At 59.8% G+C, this 22946-nt stretch overlaps 1 protein-coding gene across 1 annotated transcript; it reads left to right on the top strand.

Annotated features, from left to right (window-relative positions):
- Positions 1-3813: 3813 nt before the first annotated feature.
- Positions 3814-21094, top strand: CACNG7 (calcium voltage-gated channel auxiliary subunit gamma 7). The gene is made up of 5 exons (XM_062177714.1): positions 3814-4009; positions 4766-4852; positions 5669-5809; positions 20534-20679; positions 20837-21094. Exons 1-5 carry the CDS (start codon positions 3814-3816, stop codon positions 21092-21094), a joined length of 828 nt encoding a protein of 275 aa, XP_062033698.1.
- Positions 21095-22946: the final 1852 nt, after the last annotated feature.

Genomic DNA, 22946 nt, shown 5'->3' with positions numbered 1-22946 from the left:
CCCGTCTGCCCGTGCATGGCTCCAAGTCCGCCTTGGAATCGGAACTTCCTGCCCTGTCCTGCCCTGCCCTGCCCGGTGCCTCCCGCTCGGCCACAGCTGCTGGACAATAAACGTGGGGTGCTGATGCTCAAGTGCTGGATGTTTCCTTGCGAGCTGGGAGCGCGAGGGGTGGCACCAGGGCAGGACGTGCGCACCTGCGACCGGGAGTCTGGGGCGAAGTCCCCTCGAGGGAGGCGAAAGGGGCTTTCTCTTGGGAGACCTGGTGGGAGGCGGAGACCCCACGAGAGGGAAATCGAAAGGGCCAGAGCACTGGCGACCGAGGCAGCCAGAGGGCTCACGCGCCCCGGTCCGCGGTGGAGTGGGCAGAGCAGACGGACTACATCTCCCAAGAGACATCGCGGTGGACCCTGCCCCCAGAGAGCGGGCCCCGGCCACCAGGGCTGATGGGAAACGTAGTCCCGGGCCGGGGGCAGGCAGGCGGAGCGGGGCGCGGGTGTCCTGTGCGCTCGGCGGGGATGCAGCCCCGAGCTTCGCAGGCTCCCTCGCGAGCCCCAGCGTCCCTTCCCCTCTGCAGGCTCCCGGGTGCTCCAGCCCCGTCCTGCTGGGTGCTGAAGCTGCTCCGTCCCGCGCATCACCGCCGCTGTCCCCCCTCGCCCCCGGTCCTTCGCCCCCAGGACCCCGCCCCCTCCCCGACCCTCGGCGGGCGGCTGCCCCTTTAAGAGTGGCCCCGCTGACATCACGGCGGGGTGGGGGGCTGGCCCGGCTCCCGGCTCCGCGGCGGCTGCAGGACCCGGCTCTGCTCTGCGCCCGCCCGCTGCTCCGGGGACCCCGGCCCGGCCCGGGACGCGCCCCCTCCCGCCTGCTCCGCCCCAGGCCTGGCTAGAGCCCCAGCGCTCCCCGGGGGGACCTCAGGCTTGGCCCTGCTGCCGCCCCTTCTCGGGGTCTCTGTCTCTCTCGGCCTCTGTCCCCTCCCCCCCGGCCCAGGGTCTCCGCATCTCGGCGTCGGGCAGCCCCAGGCCTCCGAGCGTCCGCCCGGCTCTCTGACCTCTCCACTTGCGGGGCCCCCGAATCTCTGAGCGGTGGGGGTGGTCGTAACCCCACCTCTGTCCCCGTCTCTGCCTCCGCCTGCCGCGTCCCCCGGGTCCGCGGGCTGCGCGACTCCCTCCGCTCGCCTCTCGGCGCCCCTGCCCCTCTCGGGCCTCCCCCGCCTCCCCCACCCTCTGGGCCCGGCGCCCTCCCTCCCCGCAGCCCCCTCCCTCCCCGCCCCTCCCCTCCTCCGCAGCAGCCAATGAGCGACCGCCGGTCCCCGCTCCCGGCTGCGTCCGCCGAGTGAGGCCGCGGGCGCGGGGGGGTGGGGGGGTGGGAGGCCGGGAGGGGGCCGGTACGCCGGGCTCCGGGGCGGGGGCGGGGGGGCGCGGGCACCGGCGACCCCGGTGGCGGCGGCGGCGGCGGCGGCCGGGGGAAGCCGCGGGGCCGGTCATGCGGCTGCGGGGCCCGTGGCCCGGAGCGTCCGCCCAGCCCTGAGCGAGGTGAGCGCGGAGGGGGAGGGTCCTGGGAGGAAGGGGGACGCCCCTCGGGGTGGCTGTGAGTGGGGCCTGGGACGAGAGGGGGCCCGAGGGGCTCCAGGGGTGGGCTCTTGGCGGCCAAGAGGCCCAGATCGCGAGGCCATGGGGGGATGGAGGGACAGTGGGGCCTGGCGATGCCGGAGGACGGGTCCCAGGGTCCCGGCACGCGGGCTCCGCACTCCCAGGCCGTCGGCACCGGGGGAGGGCAGGGCAGGGTCCCGGAGGAAGGCGACCCCGGGCGGGAAGGCCGGGGGTGCAAGTCTGGGGAAGGGGCTCCGCAGGACAGGGGCGGGGGGAGTCACGTCTCCCCCAAGATGGAGTTTGAACTTGGGGTTTTAAGAAGGGGGCTTGGGGACCCTGGTGTCTGAATCCAGAAGAGACCGGTATAAGGAAGGGCGAGAAGGAGGCGCCGGGCGCGGGGAGGGTCCCAGAGGAGGACGGGCCAGAGCGGAGCGGCCGCAGATGGGACGTGTAGGGCGAGCTCGGGCCGGGTCCCATCCCGAGTCCGAGGGCGGGCGGGGAGCCGAGGTCAGCTACCTGGAGAAGGCGGCCGGGGCGACGGGCTTTAGCAGGCTCGACTCCGGCAGAGAGGACGGGGCTCCGAGCCGGCAGCTGGCGGGGGGATGGGAGGCAGCACCGACCAGAACTGTGCCTGCCTCCTTCAGGGGACGGGCGTCGGGTGGGGGGATTGGGAGACGCCGGGAGCGCCGCGATGAGTGGTGGGGGTCTTTCCTGAGGGGCGGAGCTCCCAGGGCTGCGCGTCTGGATCGGGCAGGTGGGGGTCTCAACGTCTGGATGGGTTGCTTTGTCCGGGGAGCGGTTAGGGGGCCTGCAACTTGGCGGTTGAAAGGATGCTTGGGGTTCAGAGCCGACCGGGTCCCTGGGGGAGCTCCCCACATCCCAGGCTGGTGTGCGGCTTGCAGAAAGTTTCTGCTGGGGGAGGGGAATGAGGGCTGTGGAGACGGGATTTCTACACTCACGCCCTAGTTGCAATCGCTGATGGTGATCTGAGAGGCCCCCAGCGTTGGGGGGGGTCCAGGTTCCCAGTGGGGTACAGAAGTAGGTCATGGGAGATCCGGCAGGAGAACTGGTGGGTCATGTGGCTCTCCGGAGCTGGGGGCCTTGGAATTCCCGATTGGGATTTTTTAGACTTTAGAGGACGGACTGCTGGTTTCTTTGGGGTGCTCTGGATGGAATGCTGGTTTGGAGGCTCCCAGCTCTTGCGTTTGACCTTAGGTCAAGGTCCCGGCTCCTGGTCTGTGGGTCCCCGTGTTCCAGGTCATGGCGGATGGAATCAGGATCCTGGAATCTTGGATCTGGGCCGTGAGCCTTGACCTCAGGCTGGGGCACCAAATTGAGGTCAAGGCCCAGGGTCAGAGTTCAAAAGTCACGAGTCCAGTTCTTGTCTCTCGTGGATCAGAAATCGGCAGGGCCGAGGTAAGAGCCCAAGAGTTTAAAGGTATCTTAAAGTCAGGTAAGCTTGGGCTCCAGCTTCTGAGGTTACGGGTCAGGAATCGGGGATCCTGGGTCAGTGACCCACTTTGGGGACTGCTGGACGCAGTTCAGAGACAGGGGCTAAAGGAAAGATGTCGGGGCAGGGAGGAAGGACCGGGTGGACAAGCCGCGCTGTTCAGCACCCAGTGTCCCACCCCGTTCCCCTGGGATCTGGGTCCTGGCCCAGATTTGTTTTCGGGCCCTTGTTGGAGTCTGGTAACTCACAGCTGGGGCACAGCGGGATCAGGGCAGGGGCAGGGCTGGGGTGCTGAAGTCACTGATATGCGTGACAGTTTCTGAGTCACCGGCCCAGGCTCAGGGTCGAGGACTCAGACTGGGGGGGGGGGGGCATTGCCAAGGCTAAGCCCTCAGGTCAGGGCATGAAGTTGGAGGTTTGGGGGCTGGGAACATGGAATTGGACTTCCTGGTCAGAGCTGTGGTATTTGGCACCTGGGCACAGGCAGATAGATGGCTGGAGTCAAGATTCCCTCTCTGGCGCCGAGCCGACAGCTGGAGTTGGAAACCTCGTCCTGGGTTTGGGGGTTCAGCTTCAGACGCACTCATGAGGTGTCTGCTCCAAGTCCAGGACTGGGGTCATGCATCAACACCGCTCAGACGGCAGACAGTTTCTTTTGGGGCTGGTGCCTCTGGTCAGGGTCCAATGCCCAGGAGAGCCACATGGGCCTGGGACCCTGGACTCTTCACTACAGCCTCTGGCCTCGCAGGCCCCGCAGGGCGCCCCCCGCCGCTGAGGATGAGCCACTGCAGCAGCCGCGCCCTGACCCTGTTGAGCAGCGTGTTTGGTGCCTGTGGCCTGCTCCTGGTGGGCATCGCGGTCAGCACTGACTACTGGCTGTACATGGAGGAGGGGACGGTGCTACCACAGAACCAGACCACTGAGGTCAAGATGGCGCTGCACGCCGGGCTCTGGCGAGTCTGCTTCTTTGCAGGTACAGCCCTTACCCACTGTCCAGCACCTGTCCCTGCCCTGCCTGGGGGGCCAAAGAGTCCTTGTCTCTAGTCCCACTCCTCGGACCCAGAAATCTACAAACTGACCCGTTACTGCTCCTGGAAACACACTTCTCTGGTCTAGGAGCCCGGCGCCCAGACAAATCCAGGTTGCTGATCTTCCCACCCCCAGCCTTGGAGAGCTCCTTAGACTCTGCGTCTGGGTTCAGCACCGCTCCTCCGGACAGTTCCAGCCTTTGGGGCAGGAGGAAAGAGCCACTGCCCCCTCCCCCTAGGTCTTACCCTCTTTTTTATTTAAGATGTGTTTATTTATTTGAAAGGCAGAGTTACAGAGAGAGGGAGGGAGGGAGACCTTCTATCCACTGCTTCATTTACCAGATGGCCACAAGGGCCAACGGGGCCAGGAGCCTCATCCGGGTCTCCCACGTGGGTGCAGGGCCCAAGCACTTGGGCCTCCGCTGCTGCTTTCCCAGGCGCATTAGCAGGGAGCTGGATCAGAAGTGGAGCAGCTGGGACTCGAACCAGTGCCCACATGGGACGCTGGCGACGCAGGCGGCTGCCTAACCCGCTTGGTCTCCAAGTCTTTCGCTCTTTAGGGACCTGGGAGTCCTGGTCCACAGCTCCCTCCGGGGTTCCAGCCCTGACCTCCATCCAGGGGTGGCATGGACCCCCAGCCCTCGCTGTCCATCCTGGGGCTCAGAGGCCTGGCGTCCACTCTGCCTGTTTGTCCCCCCCAGGTCGAGAGAAGGGTCGCTGTGTGGCTTCCGAATATTTCCTTGAACCAGAGATCAACTTGGTGACGGAAAACACGGAGAATATTCTGAGTGAGGGGAATCGGGGAGCCTAGGCGGGAGAAGGGGCAGGACTAGGCAGCAAGAACCGGAAGGGGCGCGGTCACCGTGGGGCGGGGCCTGCTGTGGGCACGCCCAGAGAAATGGGTGGGGTCAAGAGAAGGGGCAGGACTAGGCCGTGAGCAACAGAGAGAACCGGAAGGGGCGGGGGCACCGTGGGCGGGGTCTGGTAGTGGGTGGGGGCAGCATGGGCGTGCCCGGAGAAGTGGGTGGAGTCAGGTGGAGGGGCAGGATTAGGCCTGAGGGCTGCTGGGAAGATGGCTGAGAATCGGAAGGGGCGGGGCCTGCCGTGGGCGTGCCCGGAGAAGTGGGTGGAGTCAGGCGGAGGGGCAGGATTAGGCCTGAGGGCTGCTGGGAAGATGGCTGAGAACCGGAAGGGGCGGGGCCTGCCGTGGGCGTGCCCGGAGAAGTGGGTGGAGTCAGGAGGAGGGGCAGGATTAGGCCTGAGGGCTGGCTGAGAACCGGAACGGGCGGGGCCTGCCGTGGGCGTGCCCGGAGAAGTGGGTGGAGTCAGGCGGAGGGGCAGGATTAGGCCTGAGGGCTGGCTGGGAAGCTGGCTGAGAACCGGAAGGGGCGGGGCCTGCCGTGGGCGTGCCCGGAGAAGTGGGTGGAGTCAGGCGGAGGGGCAGGATTAGGCCTGAGGGCTGCTGGGAAGATGGCTGAGAACCGGAAGGGGCGGGGCCTGCCATGGGCGTGCCTGGAGAAGTGGGTGGAGGCAGCACGGGGTGGGGTCGGGGCGGAGGCCATGGGAGCCTCGCTCCTCACCGCCTGTCGCTGTCCCTCCCGCAGAGACGGTGCGCACAGCCACCCCCTTCCCCATGGTCAGCCTCTTCCTCGTGTTCACCGCCTTCGTCATCAGCAACATCGGCCACATCCGCCCTCAGAGAACCATCCTGGCCTTCGTTTCCGGAATCTTCTTCATTCTCTCGGGTGAGCCCGGCGCAGGGTCAGCGGGCTGGGTGGAGGGGCCGTGGGCTCCGCGCCGCGTGGCCTTGGAGGGGTGTGCGGCCTCTCTGCGTGCGCAGCCGGGTGCCTGTCGGGTACCCATCGGGCACCGCGCGTTCTTGTTGGGTCGCTCAGGACAGCCTGTGACGTAAGTGCTATTAATAGCCCTCGCCAATCCAGATGCTGACTGGCAGGGGGCGGGGCCTCCTGGGGCTGTGTGTTGAACCCTGGATACTTGGGCTGTCAGTTTGGCTCTTTGCGGCATTTTAATTTTGATTTTTTTAAAAGATCTTTTATTATTATTATTATTATTATTATTATTATGTATTTTAAAGGCAGAGTTACAGAGAGACAGGGCGAGACAGAGAGAGAGGTCTTCTATCCACCGGGTCACTCCCCAGATGGCCGCAATGGCCAGGGCTGGGCCAGGCCAAAGCCAGGAGCCAGGAGCCTCTTCCGGGTCTCCCACGCAGGCTCAGGGGCCCCAGCCCCCGGGCCATCCTCCACTGCTCTTCCAGGCCACAGCAGAGAGCCGGATGGGAGGTGGAGCAGCCGGGTGGAACCGTCAGGGAAGCTGCGGTGCAGGTGCTGCCCGCCCCGCCATGCCGCAGCACCAGCCCCTGTTTTAAAAGAGACAGAGGATGGTGTGGGGGACCCACAGAGCCGCCGCTTGGAGTCAGCCAGGAGACGTGGTGTTATCTTCCATCTGCATTTCTAGCCATCCCCAGTGGCTTCCTTGTTGATTCTTGGACACATTTCAGAGTAACTCCCAGGTATCAGTTCACGTCTCCCTAACAGCTGACCCCCATACTCCAGGGGCAGGGGTCCAACCTTAGTGTGCAGAGTTGTGGTCGGCACTTCCTGGATGAGGCAGCCGCTACTGAGGCCCAGGCTTGTGCAGGGTCCGGAGGGCTGAGCGTCCGGCGCTGGGCGGAGCGGATTCTTCCTGGAGCGTCGCGTTTCTCCAGGTTTCAGCCCAGCACTGAGCTCCATCCACCCGGCCTGGCCCGTCCCAACTCGTACCGATCCAGTTCTTCAATTCCAGTTAATTCGCCATAACTTAATGAAGCTCAAATCGGATCCCTGGGATGCTCCGGCTATTTTATGAGCAAAGCCCGCCCTGTGTGCCATCGCTGTTCTGCCCTGAGGCCTGCCCTCGCCTGGCTCCCTCTTCAGTCGGCTGCGCAGACACCCTCCCGCCTCCCCCCTGCTCCTCACCCAGCTTTCTCCAGGCTCAGCCTCCCCACGCCTTCTCCCTAACCCGCCGAGACCTTTTCCAAGGAAACCAGGGTGCAGCCTCCGTGCAGACTCCCATGGCAGCGTGTGGAGCCAGACACTGAGCTAAAATAAGACACGCTCGTGGAGTGTCAGAAAGCAGTGGCCCAGAGAGAGAAAGTGGGGCGGGAGTAGGCAGCGTGGGGGTTTTATTCAACCTGCCCCAAACATCGTAAGGAAAGTCCTTTTGATCGCGGTGCGTGGCAGCGACGCACGTGGTCCATGGCAGGGCCAGGGCAGCATGGGAAGTACCGGAAGCCTGGGGAAATGGAATTCAGACAAGTTTATTGTGCCGCAAGGGAGTGAAACGCAAGCGTACTTCTCTCGTGATGTGCATCTGCCATGCGTTTTTTGGGGGGACCCCTTCTGTTCTCATTCGAAACCCAGCCTGCGCTCAGAGCCGCGTCAGGATCTGACTGCCCGAGGGCGAGCTGAGGGCTGGGGGCAGTCAGGGCTGGACGGCAGACAAAGGGTGCCGAGGTCAGAAAGGATGATGGAACAGCAGACGTCTGGAACAGAGTGAACCCCTGCGCCCGACCCCTTCCCGGGATCATGTGATAGCAACAGTGCACCCCCAGGCATCCACTGTGTGCTCTCAAGCTCGTGGGGCACAGGCTGTGAACCTAGAGAGGCCTGGGTTCGAATCCCACCACCGTCCCTGCCCATGGGGAGCCCACGCCTTCCTTTGTGGGGCTGTTGTTTTAATTTCTTTTATTTACTTAAAAGGCAAAGAAAGGGAGAGAGATCTTCTATCCACTGGTTCACTCCCCAGGGCTGGGCCAGGCGGAAGCCAGGAGCCTGGAACTCCATCCGGGTCTCCCCTGTGGGTGCAGAAGGCCAAGCACTCAGGCCTCCTCTGCTGCTTTCCCAGGCTCATTAGCACAGAGCTGGATCAGAGGTGGAGCAGCCGGGACAGGACACAGGCGGCCGTGCAACCTGCTGCACCTCAAAGCTGGCCCCATAAGTTAGGAAGGTCGGCAAACCTTAGACCTTGGAGCAGAAGGGTCTGATCCAACTGCCTCATTTTCCCAGTAGGGAAAGCAAGGCCCTGGGAGAGAGGGAGAGAGAGCAGTTGTCGTTGGAGGTCCGGTCGCTGGTGGGGGGGCATCCAGTTTTGGGAAAGCTGAGGGAGGGAGAGTCACACCTGGGTGCAGAAGGCCAAGCACTTGGGCCTCCTCTGCTGCTTCCCCAGGTACATTAGCACAGAGCTGGATCAGAGGTGGAGCATCCCTCCTGCAGGGCAGGCTTCGTGGCCAGCAGGTTAGGCTGCCTGTTCCAATGCCTGCTTCCTGTATTGGAGTGCTGGGTTCAAGTCCCAGCCACCCCCTCCCTGCTTCCAACCCAGCTCCTGCTAGTGCACCTGGGACACAGTGGTGATGTCCCACATTCTCCCCCGTGGGAGATCAGGATGGAGATCCTGGCTCCCGGCTTCAGCCTGGCCCAGCCCTGGCTGTTAAGGGTATTTGGGGGAGTGAACCAACAGGTGGAAGATCTCTCTGTTTCTCACCCACTCACTCTCTCACTCCACCTTTCAAATAAATACGTAAGTCTTTACACATCCCTCAGAGGTCTGTGTGGGGGATGGACTAGAGGGAAGGAGACTGGATAAACAGAGGGGCAGGCTTATGCTGAGGTTCGGGCAATAGCGGAGAGGGTTTGAGCCTGGGCTGCAGACGCGAGGACATTGTGACCGGACAGCCGGGAGGGACGCCAGCGGCGGACTGCATGGAAGCAGATGACGGCTGGGTGGAGTGGGGAGAAGCTAGAGCGGCATTGATTTTCTTTTTTCAGAATAGGAGGCCCGCCGTGCGTGCCCCATTTTCACCCCGATCCTCCAATAGGATGTGTGCATCGGCTTACACATTCAGTCGCAGAACCCCCGACATCCCAGAGCCTGTCCTTGACCCTCCGGGAAAGCCCAGGTGCAGTCAGCCTGCCACTCCGGGTCAGAGCTGGCCGCACCCCTGTGCAGGGCTCCAGGCTGCCCACAAGGGCTTCTGCAGCTGGGCTGTGACCTCGCTCCCAACCCAGGGACACCCCCGCATCGCTGCACTGGCCTCACTGGGTCCCACTCAGCCTCACCCGAGGCCTCGTCCTTCTCTCTTGCCTGCGCGTTTCTCTCCCTGCTCTCCCAAGGCTCAGGTTTCTCTTGTTCACCTGCTGTTGCCCAGCAGGTCTTCTATGCTTTTTCCTAGCACTTATTGCTATTTTCATCTGTCTTTTTAAGGTTTATTTTTATTTTGTTTGAAAGAGCATGAGACACACACACACAGAGAGAGAGAGAAAGAGAGAGAGAGATCTTCCATCCACAGGTTCACTCCTCACATGGCCACAGCAGGGGCTGGGCCAGGCTGAAGCCAGGACCCAGAAACTCCATCCGGGTCTGCCATGTGGGTGCAGGGACCCCAGTACTTGGGTCATCATCTGCTGCGTTCCCAGGCACATCAGCAGGGAGCTGGGTAAGAAGCAGCACAGCTAAGACCTGCACCTGACTGGGATGCCGGGCACAACGCCAGCCCACTTTGTTTTCTGTCTCCTTCTCCAAGAGTATAAATGCCCAAAGGACAAGTGGTCTTTCAGACACGTGCTCCCTTCTGCCCTCAGGCTCTGGAGGAGTTGTTGGTATGACGAGCCCACTGAAAAATGTTTTTAAAAATTTTTATTTACGTATTTTATTCAAAAGGCAGACACACATATGAACATAGAGAGAGAGAAAGAACTTCCATCTACCCCCAGATGCCAGCAGCAGCCAGGCTGGGCCAGGCAGAAGTCAGGAGCCCAGGACTCAATCTGGGTCTCCCACATGGGTGACAGGGGCCCCAGCTCTTGGCCATCTGCCAAGGTCAGGGTGCACCGTGGCAGGAAGCTGACACGAGTGGAGCCAGGACTTGAATAGGGTGAGGGCGTCTGAGCAGTGGCTTAGCTGTTCTCCAGCACTGAACTGTCTGTAGAGGATGAGTGACAGCTCTGCTGTCCTGTGCAAAGGGACGAAGCATTAATGTGACACAGTTGGTAGGGTGGTGTGGTGAGGATGGGAGGACTTCCAGGAGGGGGTGACGTCTCAGTTGATGTTGACAGGGCAAGGGGGTGGTTTTTAAAGAGAAGAAAGGAGAGTGCCTGGTGGGGCGGCAGAGTTCACAGTGAGCGCTGAGGGCACAGGAAGCCTCAGAGGCCAAGGCAGACTCCAGGGCAGCTCTCCATGGTGCTGAAATCCCATTGTTCTGAAGCTGTGTGCGTCTTGTTCAGCTGGCCTGCAGAGCCCCAAGAATTACAAAGCAGTGTGGCTGGTGGGGTGCAGAGGGAGTAGAATTGGATTGCAGAGACAGGGAGCAGGGGGAAGGAGCAGGTGCCAGGAAGGAGAATGACTTACTGAAAAAGATAATAGATCTCTTCCTCCGTGGAAGTGTGTTCCCTTCTCAGCAAGCCCCGTCTTGGCTGCTTCTGGGGAGGGAGGCAGGAGCAGTCAGCAGGGCACAGACCTCTAGAGCCTGGGACCCGGCTGCAGGAAGACAGGGCTCTGTGCTGTGGCTGCAGGGGCCGTGAGGGGATAGCGTCTGCCCTGGGGGCCAGAAAAGCCAATATCTGAAACACGAGTGCCAGGAGTTTTGAGTTATGAGGGATTTGGGAAGTAAAACAGACATGGAGGTGAGAGTGAGGAATCAAGACAAGTGGTTTCTTTTTTAAGTTTGTTTATTTGAGAGGAAGAAAAAGAGCTTCCCAAATGCATGCCCCAAGCAAGTGTCCAGGAACTCCATCCGGGTCTACCAGATGGGTGGTGGGAACCCGAGTTGAGCTGTCCCCTGCTGCCTCTCAGATGCAGTAGCAGGAAGCTGGAGTGGTCAGGCTCAAGCCGGGCACTCTGGTGTGGGATGCAGGTGTTCCAAGCCGCAGCTTTGCCAGCTGTGCCCCCTCCTCTGCATTTGACATAGGACATGAGTGAGTGTGGTTTCTGGCTTCCTCCATCTTCCAAGACCTATCTGGGATGGCTCTCCACCCTGTAGGATTTTAAGGGCACTCTGTCAAAATTGTGGGTGGTTAGAGCTGGAAAGCCCCATGATGTTCAGAGCAAGGAGACGTTAGTTTTAGAAGTGATAGAGGGGTAGTAGGATTTCCGGAGGATCAAAGAGTGGCTCACAGCTATTCTAGAATTTTCTGCAGCGAGGCGAGTCTATTTCCCATCCAACTGGGATTTCTTATGTGCTGGCTGCTGTGCTGCATGCTGGGGTCTGCATGCCCTAGAGAGCAGCCTGATGGGGTGAGGGAGGTAGGCGCAGCACCGGAGCCCCTCTGCCTGGACCTTTTTCCTTTCCCTTCTCTCTTCTGTGAAGGCAACATTTAGTTATTTGAGTCTAACATGATGTTTTGAGACATGAGAAAACTTCAAAAAAGTTCATAGAAAATGACACTAAAAGATAAGTGTATGTTGTTATAAAATTTTTGAAATCCATGCATGGTATTTTCCATAATATGCACTTTCCATGAACTTTTAAAAATATTTATTTATTTGAAAAGCAAAGTAATCAGGGGGAGTGAGTGAGTGAGAGATGCAGAGAGCTCTCCATCCACTGGTTCATTCCCCAAATGGCCACAGCAGCCAGGTCTGAGCTAGGCTGAAACCAGGAGCCGGGAACTCCATCTTGGTCTCCCCGTGGGTTCAGGGGCCCATGCCTTTGGGCCTTCCCAGGTGTATTGGTGTATTAGCAGGGAGCTGGATTGGAAACAGGCTATCTGGGACTCCATCCAGTGCTCTGATGTGGGATGCTGGTGTTGCAAGCGATGGGTTAGCCTCCTGTGCTGTAATGCCAGCCCCTTCCATGAACTTTCAAAGAAATTTCCATTAATTTTTCATTTATTTAAAGACGGAGAGAGAGAAAGATCTTCCATGCACTGGTTCACTCCTCAAGCACCTGCAACAGCCAGGGCTGAGCCAGGTTGAAGCCAGGAGCTGGGGACTCCATCCAGGTCTCCCACACAGGTGGAGGGGTCTGTGTGCTTGGCCATCGCCTGCAGCCTCTGGGCTGTGCAGTGGCAGGGGTCTGTGTGCTTGGCCATCGCCTGCAGCCTCTGGGCTGTGCAGTGGCAGGGGTCTGTGTGCTTGGCCATCGCCTGCAGCCTCTGGGCTGTGCAGTGGCTGGAAGGTGATGGGAAACAAAGCCGGGACAGCTGGGCCCTGTACCAGGCACTCCAGCCTGGGATGCAGCCATCCTAAGCAGCATCTTCACCCCTGTGCCAGGTGCCCTGTGAACTTAACGTTCAGGTGCTGTGAGGTGTGACCAAGAAAGCAGGGTGAGGAGAGGGCCGTGAGAGGGGGCCATCGTTCTGTTCACCCATGCAGATTGCCCAGTGCTCACATGCTCTGCGGTGCCCTCTCTCTGCCATGTCTCCCTCCCTCTTCTCTGTTTCCACACACCACACTCACAGGTATCTGCTTTCCCGTTGGTAGTGACGTTGTGGGCATCACAATGCTTCGTCTTTGAAAGAGTTAGTATGCCTCGTTTCACTTCAGGGACATTCTGCTGTGTGCCTACGGCACTTAGAAATCTCACAACACTGCCATCGCTTAATGTAATCCACTTCCAGACGGTGCCAGGTGTTTCCCGAGCGCTGCTCTAGCTCTCTGTGCAGCGCCAGGACTCAGTCGAGGCACACACGTGGCACTGAGTTACTAAGTCTCTTTCCATCCAGATTAGTTCCCCCAGGAATTTTATTTTTTACAACACCAACTTTTAAAATATATTTCCCTATAAAAACACGGACAGAACGGAGTACGGAGATCGCCGGCATCCTTCACTCAGCTCCAACAATCCCCGACATATGGCGAATCTTTTCTTAGCCCTTCTGCTGTGTCCCCCTTTCTTGCACTTCTCTGCCTTATTTTAAAGCCAGTCTCGGCATCAGCCCATCTCATGCACAGATATTTCAGGGCCTCTCCGAGTCTCCAGTACTCCTCTATTTACTATAACCACAACGCCACTCGCAGGCCCAGACGCATAGCAATAATTGCTTAATATCGTCTAATCTCTGGTTAGTGTTCAGGCCTCCCCATTCGCCTCATAAATGCCTTTTTACAGTCTGTCTGTTGCACGTCAGGACCCAGGTTCCACATGTGTGTTTCACTGATAGATCTCTGAAGCATCTTTTAGCCTAAAATAGTCCCTGTCCTTCTATTTTTTTCTTGCCATTTACTTTTGGAGAATCGGCTAAAATTCCTACATTCTGGGGTTTTGCCATCGTGGGCTGTGGTTTAATTTAAGTTCATCCATCCTGTGTTTCCCTGTAAACTAAGATATCAAAGAAGCTTGGATGGATTCTGGTCTGGTCTTTTTCTTTCTTTCTTTTTTTTCAAAAGATTTATTTTGCTTATTTGAAAGGCAGAGTTACAGAAAGAGACACAGAGAAATCTCTCATCCACTGGTTCATTCCCCAAAGCTCACAACAGCCAGGGCTAGGCCAGGCTGAAGCCAGGAGCCAGGAACTCCATGCAGTCTCCCCTGTGGGTGCAGGGGCCCACACACTTGGGCCGTCCTCTGCTGCCTTCCCAGGTGCCTCAGCCGTGGACTGTGTGCGCTGGGGCCTTGCAGGTGGAGCCAGCTCCTTCTCCTCTGTCGGCACGAGCAGTTCACAGGCCGTGCTGCTTATGTCAGGAGACTCAGTCGAGCCGGGTCACGGGCTCCGGCAGAACGCCCCCACGCTAGGAGCGTCTGGCAGCTTCCTCACGGCATCGTTCGACCTGCTGCTCTTTGCGTGTGTGTTCCACGACACGGGAGTGAGGTGTGCATGCAGATCTCGCGTGGTTGGGAGAAGGCAGAGGTGCTGCGTGGCCTTGGTCCTCCTGTACCTTCCGGCAGTGGCTTAGGTCAGGCTGTCCACGGGGGCCTGCACAGACTTTGCTGGTGAGATCTCTCTTTGCAAGGAGTCAGTGACTTTCAGAGTCTGGCAGTTTGGAAAAAATCCCGAGTTGGAATACCTACTTGACTGTCAAGTTTTTATTTGGAAAAAAATGTAAGCTTCCAGGGAAGTGGCAGAAAGCGGCAGCGAATGCTCCTGGGGCCTGGACTGGACCGGGTGTCTCACATTTTGCTGCCTTGGGCATTCTCGTCCTCTTGTGTTTGCGCGCACCGGGTACGTGCACAGAGTACAAGGTGCAGCTACACGTCGGGGCTGACTTCAAAAAGCTCATGGAAAATGGAATCAAACGATAAGTTGATTTTGGTGCATTTTTTTTTTTTTTGGACAGGCAGAGTGGACAGTGAGAGAGAGAGAGACAGAGAGAAAGGTCTTCCTTTTTGCCGTTGGTTCACCCTCCAATGGCCGCTGTGGCCGGCGCATCGCGCTGATCCGAAGCCAGGAGCCAGGTGCTTCTCCTGGTCTCCCATGGGGTGCAGGGCCCAAGCACTTGGGCCATCCTCCACTGCACTCCCGGGCCATAGCAGAGAGCTGTCCTGGAAGAGGGGCAACCGGGATAGAATCCGGCGCCCCGACCGGGACTAGAACCTGGTGTGCCAGCACCACAAGGCAGAGGATTAGCCTGTTAAGCCACGGCGCCGGCCAGATAAGTTGATTTTGGTGAAAATTTTTTTTAGATGTGTGCAGACAAGGAGGTGTTTTAAAAGTTTGTGAATAACGTGTCTCATGACAAAACTGTGCTTGAGGAAGGTGTGAGGCAGCAGTGTAAGCTGGCTTGGACCCCATTTCCAACCCAGCTCCCTGCTAGTGCGCCTGGGAAGAAGCAGAGGATGGCCCAAGTGCTTGGACCCCTGCACCCACGTGGGAGACCCTGACGGAGCTCCTGGCCCAACCCTGGCTGTTGTAGGCATTTGGGGAATGAGGCGGCAGATAGAAGACCTTTCTTTCTCACCTCTCTCTGTATCTCTCACTCTTTCTACCACTCTGCCTTTCAAATAAATAAATACATCTTTAAAAAACTATACCTGGATTTCAAAAAATGTTTGCACCAAAATAAACTTATCTTTCAATTCTACTTTCTTTTTTTTTTATTTGACAGGTAGAGTTATAGACAGTGAGAGAGAGAGACAGAGAAAAAGGTCTTCCTTCCGTTGGTTCACTCCCCAAATAGCCACTAAGGCCGGTGCTGCGCCAATCCGAAGCCAGGAGCCAGGTGCCTCCTCCTGGTCTCCCACGCAGGTGCAGGGTCCCAAGCACTTAGGCCATCCTCCACTGCCTTCCCGGGTCACAGCAAAGAGCTGGACTGGAAGAGGGGCAAGTGGGACTAGAACCCGGCGCCTATATGGGATGCTGGCACTGCAGGCAGAGGATTAACCAAGTGAGCCACGGCACTGGCCCCTCTTTTTTTTTTTTTTTTTTAAAGATTGATTTTATTTATTTGAAAGACAGAGTTACAGAGAGAGGTAGAGACAGAGAGAGAGAGAGGTCTTCTATCCACTGTTTCACTCCCCAATTGGCCACAACAGCTGGAACTGTGCCAATCTGAAGCCAGGAGCTTCTTTCGGATCTCCCAAGTGGGTGCAGGGGCCCAGGGACTTGGCCATCTTCTACTGCTTTCCCAGGCCATAGCAGAGAGCTGGATCAGAAGAGGAGCAGCCGGGATTAGTACTAGCACCCACATGGGATGCCAGCGCTTCAGGCCAGGGTTTTAACCCACTGCGCTACACTGCTGGCCCCTCCATTCCACTTTCCTGCAGTTTTGGAAAATCCTTGGATACATGCTATCTACATACGTGTACATTAGTGTCCATACCCTTGGATACGTGCTATCTACACACGTGTACATTAGTGTCCATGCCCTTGGATACGCGCTATCTACACACGTGTACATTAGTGTCCATGCCCTTGGATACGCGCTATCTACACACGTGTACATTAGTGTCCATGCCCTTGGATACGTGCTGTCTACACACGTGTACATTAGTGTCCATACCCTTGGATACGTGCTGTCTACACACGTGTACATTAGTGTCCATACCCTTGGATACGTGCTATCTACACACGTGTACATTAGTGTCCATACCCTTGGATACGTGCTATCTACACACGTGTACATTAGTGTCTGCATGCCTACGTATACACTCACATAGATAACTTAGGTGTTGGCGGGACCACTTGAATAGTTTGGCAAGCGTCTCTAGGAACAGGGCGTTCTCTGGGAATCGACAGTTGACGCAATGCCCGCAGGTTGCCAGTGGTGCCAACCTTGTCTTCTGTCGTCATGTTTTTCCCGACTCAGGACCTAACCGGGGCTCTGGCTTTGAGGTGTCATGCTGATGCTGGCTTGTCCGGTCCCCTCCCTCCCTCCTTCCCTCCCCCCCCTTTCCTCCCTTCCTCTCTCCCTCCCTCCCTCCTTTCTTTGCTCATTCTTTCTTTAAAAGGAGTTGTATACAGGGAGCTCACTGCTTCACAGTTAGGCTAGAAGAAAACCCCACGAGGAATACGTTGCTGAGCCAATGTATTCCTCCCCCTCTACTGCCTCCGCCCAGCCTCCGGCTCCGCGTTCCGCTCCGTGTCAGGCTGCCCCTGGGCTCCGACTGTGGCGGCTTCCTTTTCTCACTTCTCCTGCAGTTCAGCGGCTCGGCTTTCTGTGCAGTGTCGCCAGTGGGGAGGCCGGCTTGTTTGCCTTTGATCTGGGGGCCGTTCTGGGAGTGGAGCAAGAGGAAGGCCGGAGGAGGCCTGCGTAGGGATCCTGGAACTCTTGTGTCCCCTGCAGGAGGGCGCTCGCTGGCGTCTCTTTCCTGGCGAGCCTGCCTTCGCTTTTTCCTCCATCTCCCACGTCTCTTTAGGAAGCTGAGAAGTTGGCGGAGGCCTGGGAGGGGGTGCTCTGGGGACCCCCGGGGTGCGTGCAGCCATTCCCCCAGGAGGGCTCCCCGGCCCGCACAGTCTCTTCTGGGCACAGAGCCCTCCTCTCAGGCTTTCCGGGGTCCCTGGGCTCCTGGAGTCCGGGGTGCGGCCGGCCGTTTGTCCGCCCCAGTGGCCTGGGTTACGCGTCCTCTGCCGGGCACCGAGTTGGTGAGGCAGTGGCCGCCTGGCCGCCTGCTGCCTGTTATTGGTGAGGTCAGCCCCCGTGGTTTGGCAAAGGTGGCCCCTGCCAGGCCCCCTAACAGCACAGGCAGCTTTTTGTCTCTTTGTGATTAATAGGCGTTCTGTCATCAGCGATCTCCCATGCCCTGGTGTTCGCTGCCAGAACCTGCTGTCACTCCGAGCGCTGCCAATCTCCAGCTCTCTGCCTGCACGCCGCCCATCGGCCTGCTACGGAAAAATGGCCCCCTTTCTCCCATGTTCAAATTTTATTTTATTTACCGGAAAGTCAGAGTTAGCGAGAGGAGACACACACACAGAGAGATCCTTCATCTACTGGTTTTCTCCCCAAATGGCTGCAGCAGCCAGGGCTGGACCCGGCCAAAGCCAGGAGTCGGGAGCTTCCTCTGGGTCTCCCACATGGGTGGCAGGAGCCCAAGGACCCAGACCGTCCTCCACTGCTTTCCCAGGCCATTAGCAGGGAGCTGGATGGGTAGTGGAGCAGCTGGCACCCAAACCAGTGTCCATGTGGGATGCCGGCACTGCAGGAGGAGGCTTACCCCGTGCTGCGCAGCTGCCCCTCCTAGTTCTTTGTTAACTTTAGACATACCAGTGTGGACTCCTCGACAGACACATATTTAAACGTACTGTGTTGTGCAAGTCACTCGGATGCTGACGCTGCCCTCAGTGTGACAGTCGGGAACCTGGCTCCCGGGCCTCTTCCCGAGTCACCTCTGTCGCTTTTTGGGCACTTGCTTACCTGGGAGTGGCCCCTGCCCCAGGCCTCGGAGCTCTCGCCGCTTTTGGCACAGGCTGTCAGAGACCCAGAGCTGCGTGGCCAGGAGTCCCTGCTCCGAGTCCTTCAGGACGCAACGCTCGGAAGATCCTACTCTTCCAATAACAGGACTTGGTCAGGAAGCCGCACACCACAGCGCTTTCCTTTGTGTGTATTCCTTCTTGCGGATGGCTGCACAAGGCGCACACACACACACACACACTTGCTCAAGCGTGCTGTACCCCGGACCACGCCCAGGCACACCCTTTCCGAGCAAGCACCAAGCCGTTTGGGTCTCAGCCTGAGACCTGCAGTCCGGTGCCGGCCCCGCCCCACCGCACTGTGCCTGCCTGTTCTCCTCAGTTTCGTGCCATTCCGTGATGTGACGTGAGTGCCCCTCTGATCCTCCCAGGTGGCCCTTTACATCTGTACGATATCGGCATCATTGCAGAGGGCAGGACCACGCAGACACGCGCTGGGCTGCTCCCCCCAGGCCCTTCCTCTTCCCTTCCCCCGCCCCTTGTTTGTTTTCCTTCCGCCTCTCTCTGCAGAAACAAGCAGGTGCACGTGTGTGTCCTCAGCTCCCTCCCTGGCCGGCCGGGGACGCTTCTGCACTCCATCTTTCCTTTTCTTTGCGACACAGCCTGGACCCATCTGTGATCTTCCGGCCAGTTCCGAGCCCTTCCTCCTCCCTGTTCCACGTTGGTAGGGGGCCGCTCTCCGGTGCACATGTCGCCGCTTGTCCCACCAGTCCCCTGTGTAACGGCATTTCAGTTGCTGCCAGTGTCTTCCAAACTCCAAATGGTGCTGCAATCTGTTACCAGTGCATCTGCAACTTTGTGTCGATGGAGGGACGCCTTCAGGATAGATCCCTGGGAGTGGGGTTGCTAGGGGAACTTGGGACAGGAGGGCAGCCGGGCCGCCCCACATGCGTGCTGCAAGCCTTCCACCTTCCAGCTTACGGCCGAGAAATGAGATCTGGCCACCGCTCTCATCAGCACGTCTCTTCTTCCCAGTGAGGGAACACGTTTTAAAACAGAGCATAGAGGCCTCTCCAAAGAGGTGACAAGTGTGGAGAGACCTAGATACAGTGACAGAGGTAGCCCTGGGAAAGCTAGGGGTGGGGGGCAGCATTCCAAGCACAAAGGCAGTGAGGCAGAAGTGACCTTGATGGGTGGAAGGAAGAGGGAGGAAGTCGGTGGGCTAAGCACAAGGACCAGGAGAAACGGGACGCAGTCCAGCCACGTAGACACCGTCATCTCAAAGGTCAATACTTTTTTTTTTTTTAACATCAGCTAATAGATATTTGTCCAAACGCCGTCCTTCTTCTGGTCAGCTATGTAGACCGTGGGTGGTTTATCCTGTCATCAGCTGACGGGCATCTGGGCCGATGCTGCTGCAAACACTGGGGCGAGCTCTGTGTCCAGTGCTCCCGAGTGTTTGCCCGGGCATGGCACTGCTGGGTCACACCGGAGTCCTCCCTTCAACTCAGGGAGGAATCGCCAAATGAAATTCCTGTACTTCGCAGGTGCTACACAGCTCCATTCTTTGTAACTTTGCTTGTTTCCCTTCGTGTAACTATTTGAAGGCGGCCCTGGGCTGGGCAGCAGGCTGGACCCTGCCCTGGGCCAAGGCCTGTGGACCTCTGCTGTGGGACAGGAGGATTCCAGGTTTGCTGTGGGCGCACGCATGTTCACTGTAGGACTCTGTGGGAACACGCTGATCAGGAATGGTTGGCTTAATTTTTTAGGATTTATTTTATTTAGAAAGGAGAGGGAGAGAGAAAAGAAAGAAAGAAATCTATTTGTTGGTTCCCAACAACAGCCAGGGCTGGTCTAGGCAGAAGCCAGGAGCCTGGAGCTCCATCCGGGTGTCCCCCATGGGTGGCAGAGACCCAAGCACTTGGGCTGCTGCCTTCCCAGGCGCACCAGCAGGGAGCTGGATCAGAAGCGGAGCAGCCGGGACTGGCCCCGGCGTGCGTGTAGGCTGCCTGCGTTAACCCGCTGTGCCAGCGCCGGCCCCTGCTTGGGCTGTTTTAAGGCAGGGGCTTCATAGCCCCAGAAGTCCCTCCCTAGGGGAGTCTCACCTGGAGGAGGTGAGCCTTCCCTCTTACAGTCTCCGCCCCCTGCGCAGTCCCCAGTCCTGGCTGGGAGTGGGTGGCCATGAGGCTAGAACGGGCTGATGCACACAACACAGACCCGACCCATGCGAGTCCTGGCTGTTATCACGCACAACCCCAGTGGCGCCCCTCCACCCAGCCCCCAGTGGACCTGCCAGCACCCTGGCCTGGCCCTGGGCGCCCTCTGCCCCAAGCCTCCCGTGACTGCCTAGTGCCCTGTGCCCTGCTCATCCCAGGCTCACGATGGCCTGGGCCATGCCCCATCCCCTTCTCCGGCCTCCTTTCTCGTGGCTGCCTCCCACCGTGGGCTGCGCGGGGACCAGCCCAACGCCGGCCCTCGAAACCTTCGCCGCTTGGGTCCCTCTGCGGGGAGTGGTGTGCCCTCGGCTCCCTGGGCCTCCCCTCTGCCCCAGGCGGGTCTGGTGAGCTCCCTGCACCCAACCAAGACCCTGCGCAGAAGGGCTGGAGCCCCGAGGAGGGGAGGGCGCCGGCTGGGGTGGGCTGGGCCCCCGCTTCTGATGCCGAGGGCGCCTCCTCTGCTCCCCTCCAGGCCTCTCCCTGGTGGTGGGCTTGGTTCTCTACATCTCCAGCATCAACGACGAAGTCATGAACAGGCCCAGCAGCTCGGAGCAGTACTTTCACTATCGCTACGGCTGGTCCTTCGCCTTCGCCGCGTCCTCCTTCCTGCTCAAGGAGGTGCTGTGGGTGCCCAGTACCGGGTTTCGAACGTGGACGGGCGCAGAAGGAAGGGGAGGCCCGGGTTGTGAGGGGGCGCGGCCGAGGGTCTCCCGAGGGAGGACAGGGCTGCGGGACCCCGGACGGGCGCCCCCGCGCTGACCAGGCCTCGCCGCAGGGGGCCGGCGTGATGTCCGTGTACCTGTTCACCAAGCGCTACGCGGAGGAGGAGATGTACCGCCCGCACCCGGCCTTCTACCGCCCGCGCCTCAGCGACTGCTCCGACTACTCGGGCCAGTTTCTGCAGCCCGAGGCGTGGCGCCGCGGCCGCAGCCCCTCGGACATCTCCAGCGACGTGTCCATCCAGATGACGCAGAACTACCCTCCGGCCATCAAGTACCCCGACCATCTGCACATCTCCACCTCGCCCTGCTGAGCCCGCGCGCCCCGCCGCCCCCGTCCCCTCCTCGCTGCCTCCACGCCCTCCCCGTGCACGGGGGGGGGGGGGGGGAGCGGTGCCGTCTGTAGGCCCCGCCCCGTCTCCGCCCTTATCCCAAAGGCCCCCGCCCCTCGCCGATCACCTCTTTCCATTGGGCCCTTTCACTTCCAAATGGCTCCACCCCCTCACTGCCCGCCCCCTTTCCCCTGGGGCCCCGCCTCCCCAGGCAATCCGCTCCTCCCTCGTCCCCGTGCTCTGCGCGCCCCGCCAGCCTGGCCGCAGGGCCGGTAAGTGGGCTCCGGCCCCTCTTCTCTCTGCCCGGGCCTCTCTCCTCGCTGGCCCGTCGGGCCCTCCGGAGCAGTGCGGGGCCACAGCCCAGGGAGGCGTGGGGTGGTCGGCCCGCGCTTACCGCCCCCGCCTCTGCTCCGTGGGGGCGGGGGGCATCCTTTCGCGCCGGAGGGCTCTTTGCCGCCTCGTGGGGGCTCCGTCTGACGGCTCTGGCTTCCTCCTCGTCCCCCTCCCCTCCCAAGCCCCAGGTGCATCCTGCCTCGCACACCGAACGCCCCGGGACCGGGACCCCAGGTGGAGGGAATCCCCCGGCCCTGCCCACACCTGTGCCCGCCTCTCCCCCCTCGAGGCCCCGTCGGGGGAGGGAGGGGCAGTAGCGGGGGTCGACGCCCCCCCAACCTCTGTCTTCCATTTTCTGGCAGTCTCCTCCTTCCCGTCCCAGACCCCCACCTCTGGCCTCCCTCAAGGGCCCGTACGCCTCCTTGGACAGATGCGGGGGTGGGGGAGGTCCCCAGACACCCCCCCCCGCCCCCTCGTTAGGGGAGGAGGGGCGAGGGAGCACAGTGCTGTACACGGAACCGGAACCGGGACGGCCCCCGGGGTGGGGGGTGGGGGGCAGGGGTGGGACGGGGGCTTTTAGTTTGCGTCTTAGGTGGGAGGGGGGAGGGGAGCGCGCAGTTAACCCGTCTACGCAGCGATTTTTAACGAGGCTGGGGGGTGGCGCCGGGGAGGGGGAGGGGTGGGGCGGGGGGCCTGGCTCTGTTATTTACCGTGTATCATATGTAAATACGGACAGAAACTTCAATAAACTTTATTTCAAACACGTGTGCGCCTGCCCGGAGGAAGCGGATTGGATGGGGGGAGGGGCTCAGACGGAGTCTCTGGCCCCCAGGGATGGGGGACGCTGCGGAGTGACCTCGATTTGTAGTCCCTGGTCGGTGTGGCTCTTCCCAATCCTGTCCGTTGCTTGCACTGGCCGCCGCCTGCAGGTACTGCGGGACCTGGAACGATGCAAGCAAAAGCCCAGGCTATTTTGCCCGGTGGGTGAAGCCGTGCTGGGGATGCCCGCAGCCCGTGTTCGAATCCCAATTCCTCTGCTTCCCACGCAGCTCCCTGCTACTGCGCCTGGGAGGCAGTGGGTGCCTCCAAGTACTTGGGTCCCTGCCTCCCATGTGGGAGATGGAGAGGGAGTTCCTGGCTTCTTCCTGACCCAGCCCTGGTTGGTGTGAGTGTTTGGGGAGTGAAGCAGTGGGTGGAAGACTTCTCCCTTTCCCGCCTCCCTCCTCCATCACTCTGCCTTTCAAATAAATAAATCTTAGAAGTTCTGGGGCCCATGCATTGGGTTTTAGTAATACACATTTTCCAGAAGACCAGAGACCTCTGAAGAAGACCAGAGGTGGAATTGACTGGCCCAGGGTCTCACAGCGGAGATGGGCAGAACCATGACACTGAGCTCACCAGCTTCCGGAGCTGGCGCTTCGCCAGGGCTTGCCTAATCCTTTCTTTGTTGTATAGATTTATTTATATATTTACTTGAAAGGCATAGTTGCAGAGAGGCAGA

The sequence above is a fragment of the Lepus europaeus genome, chromosome 19 (assembly GCF_033115175.1).
Source record: "Lepus europaeus isolate LE1 chromosome 19, mLepTim1.pri, whole genome shotgun sequence".
Taxonomy (NCBI): domain Eukaryota; kingdom Metazoa; phylum Chordata; class Mammalia; order Lagomorpha; family Leporidae; genus Lepus; species Lepus europaeus.
Note: the sequence above shows the minus strand (reverse complement) of the source record. Positions and strands in the feature narration are given on the sequence as shown.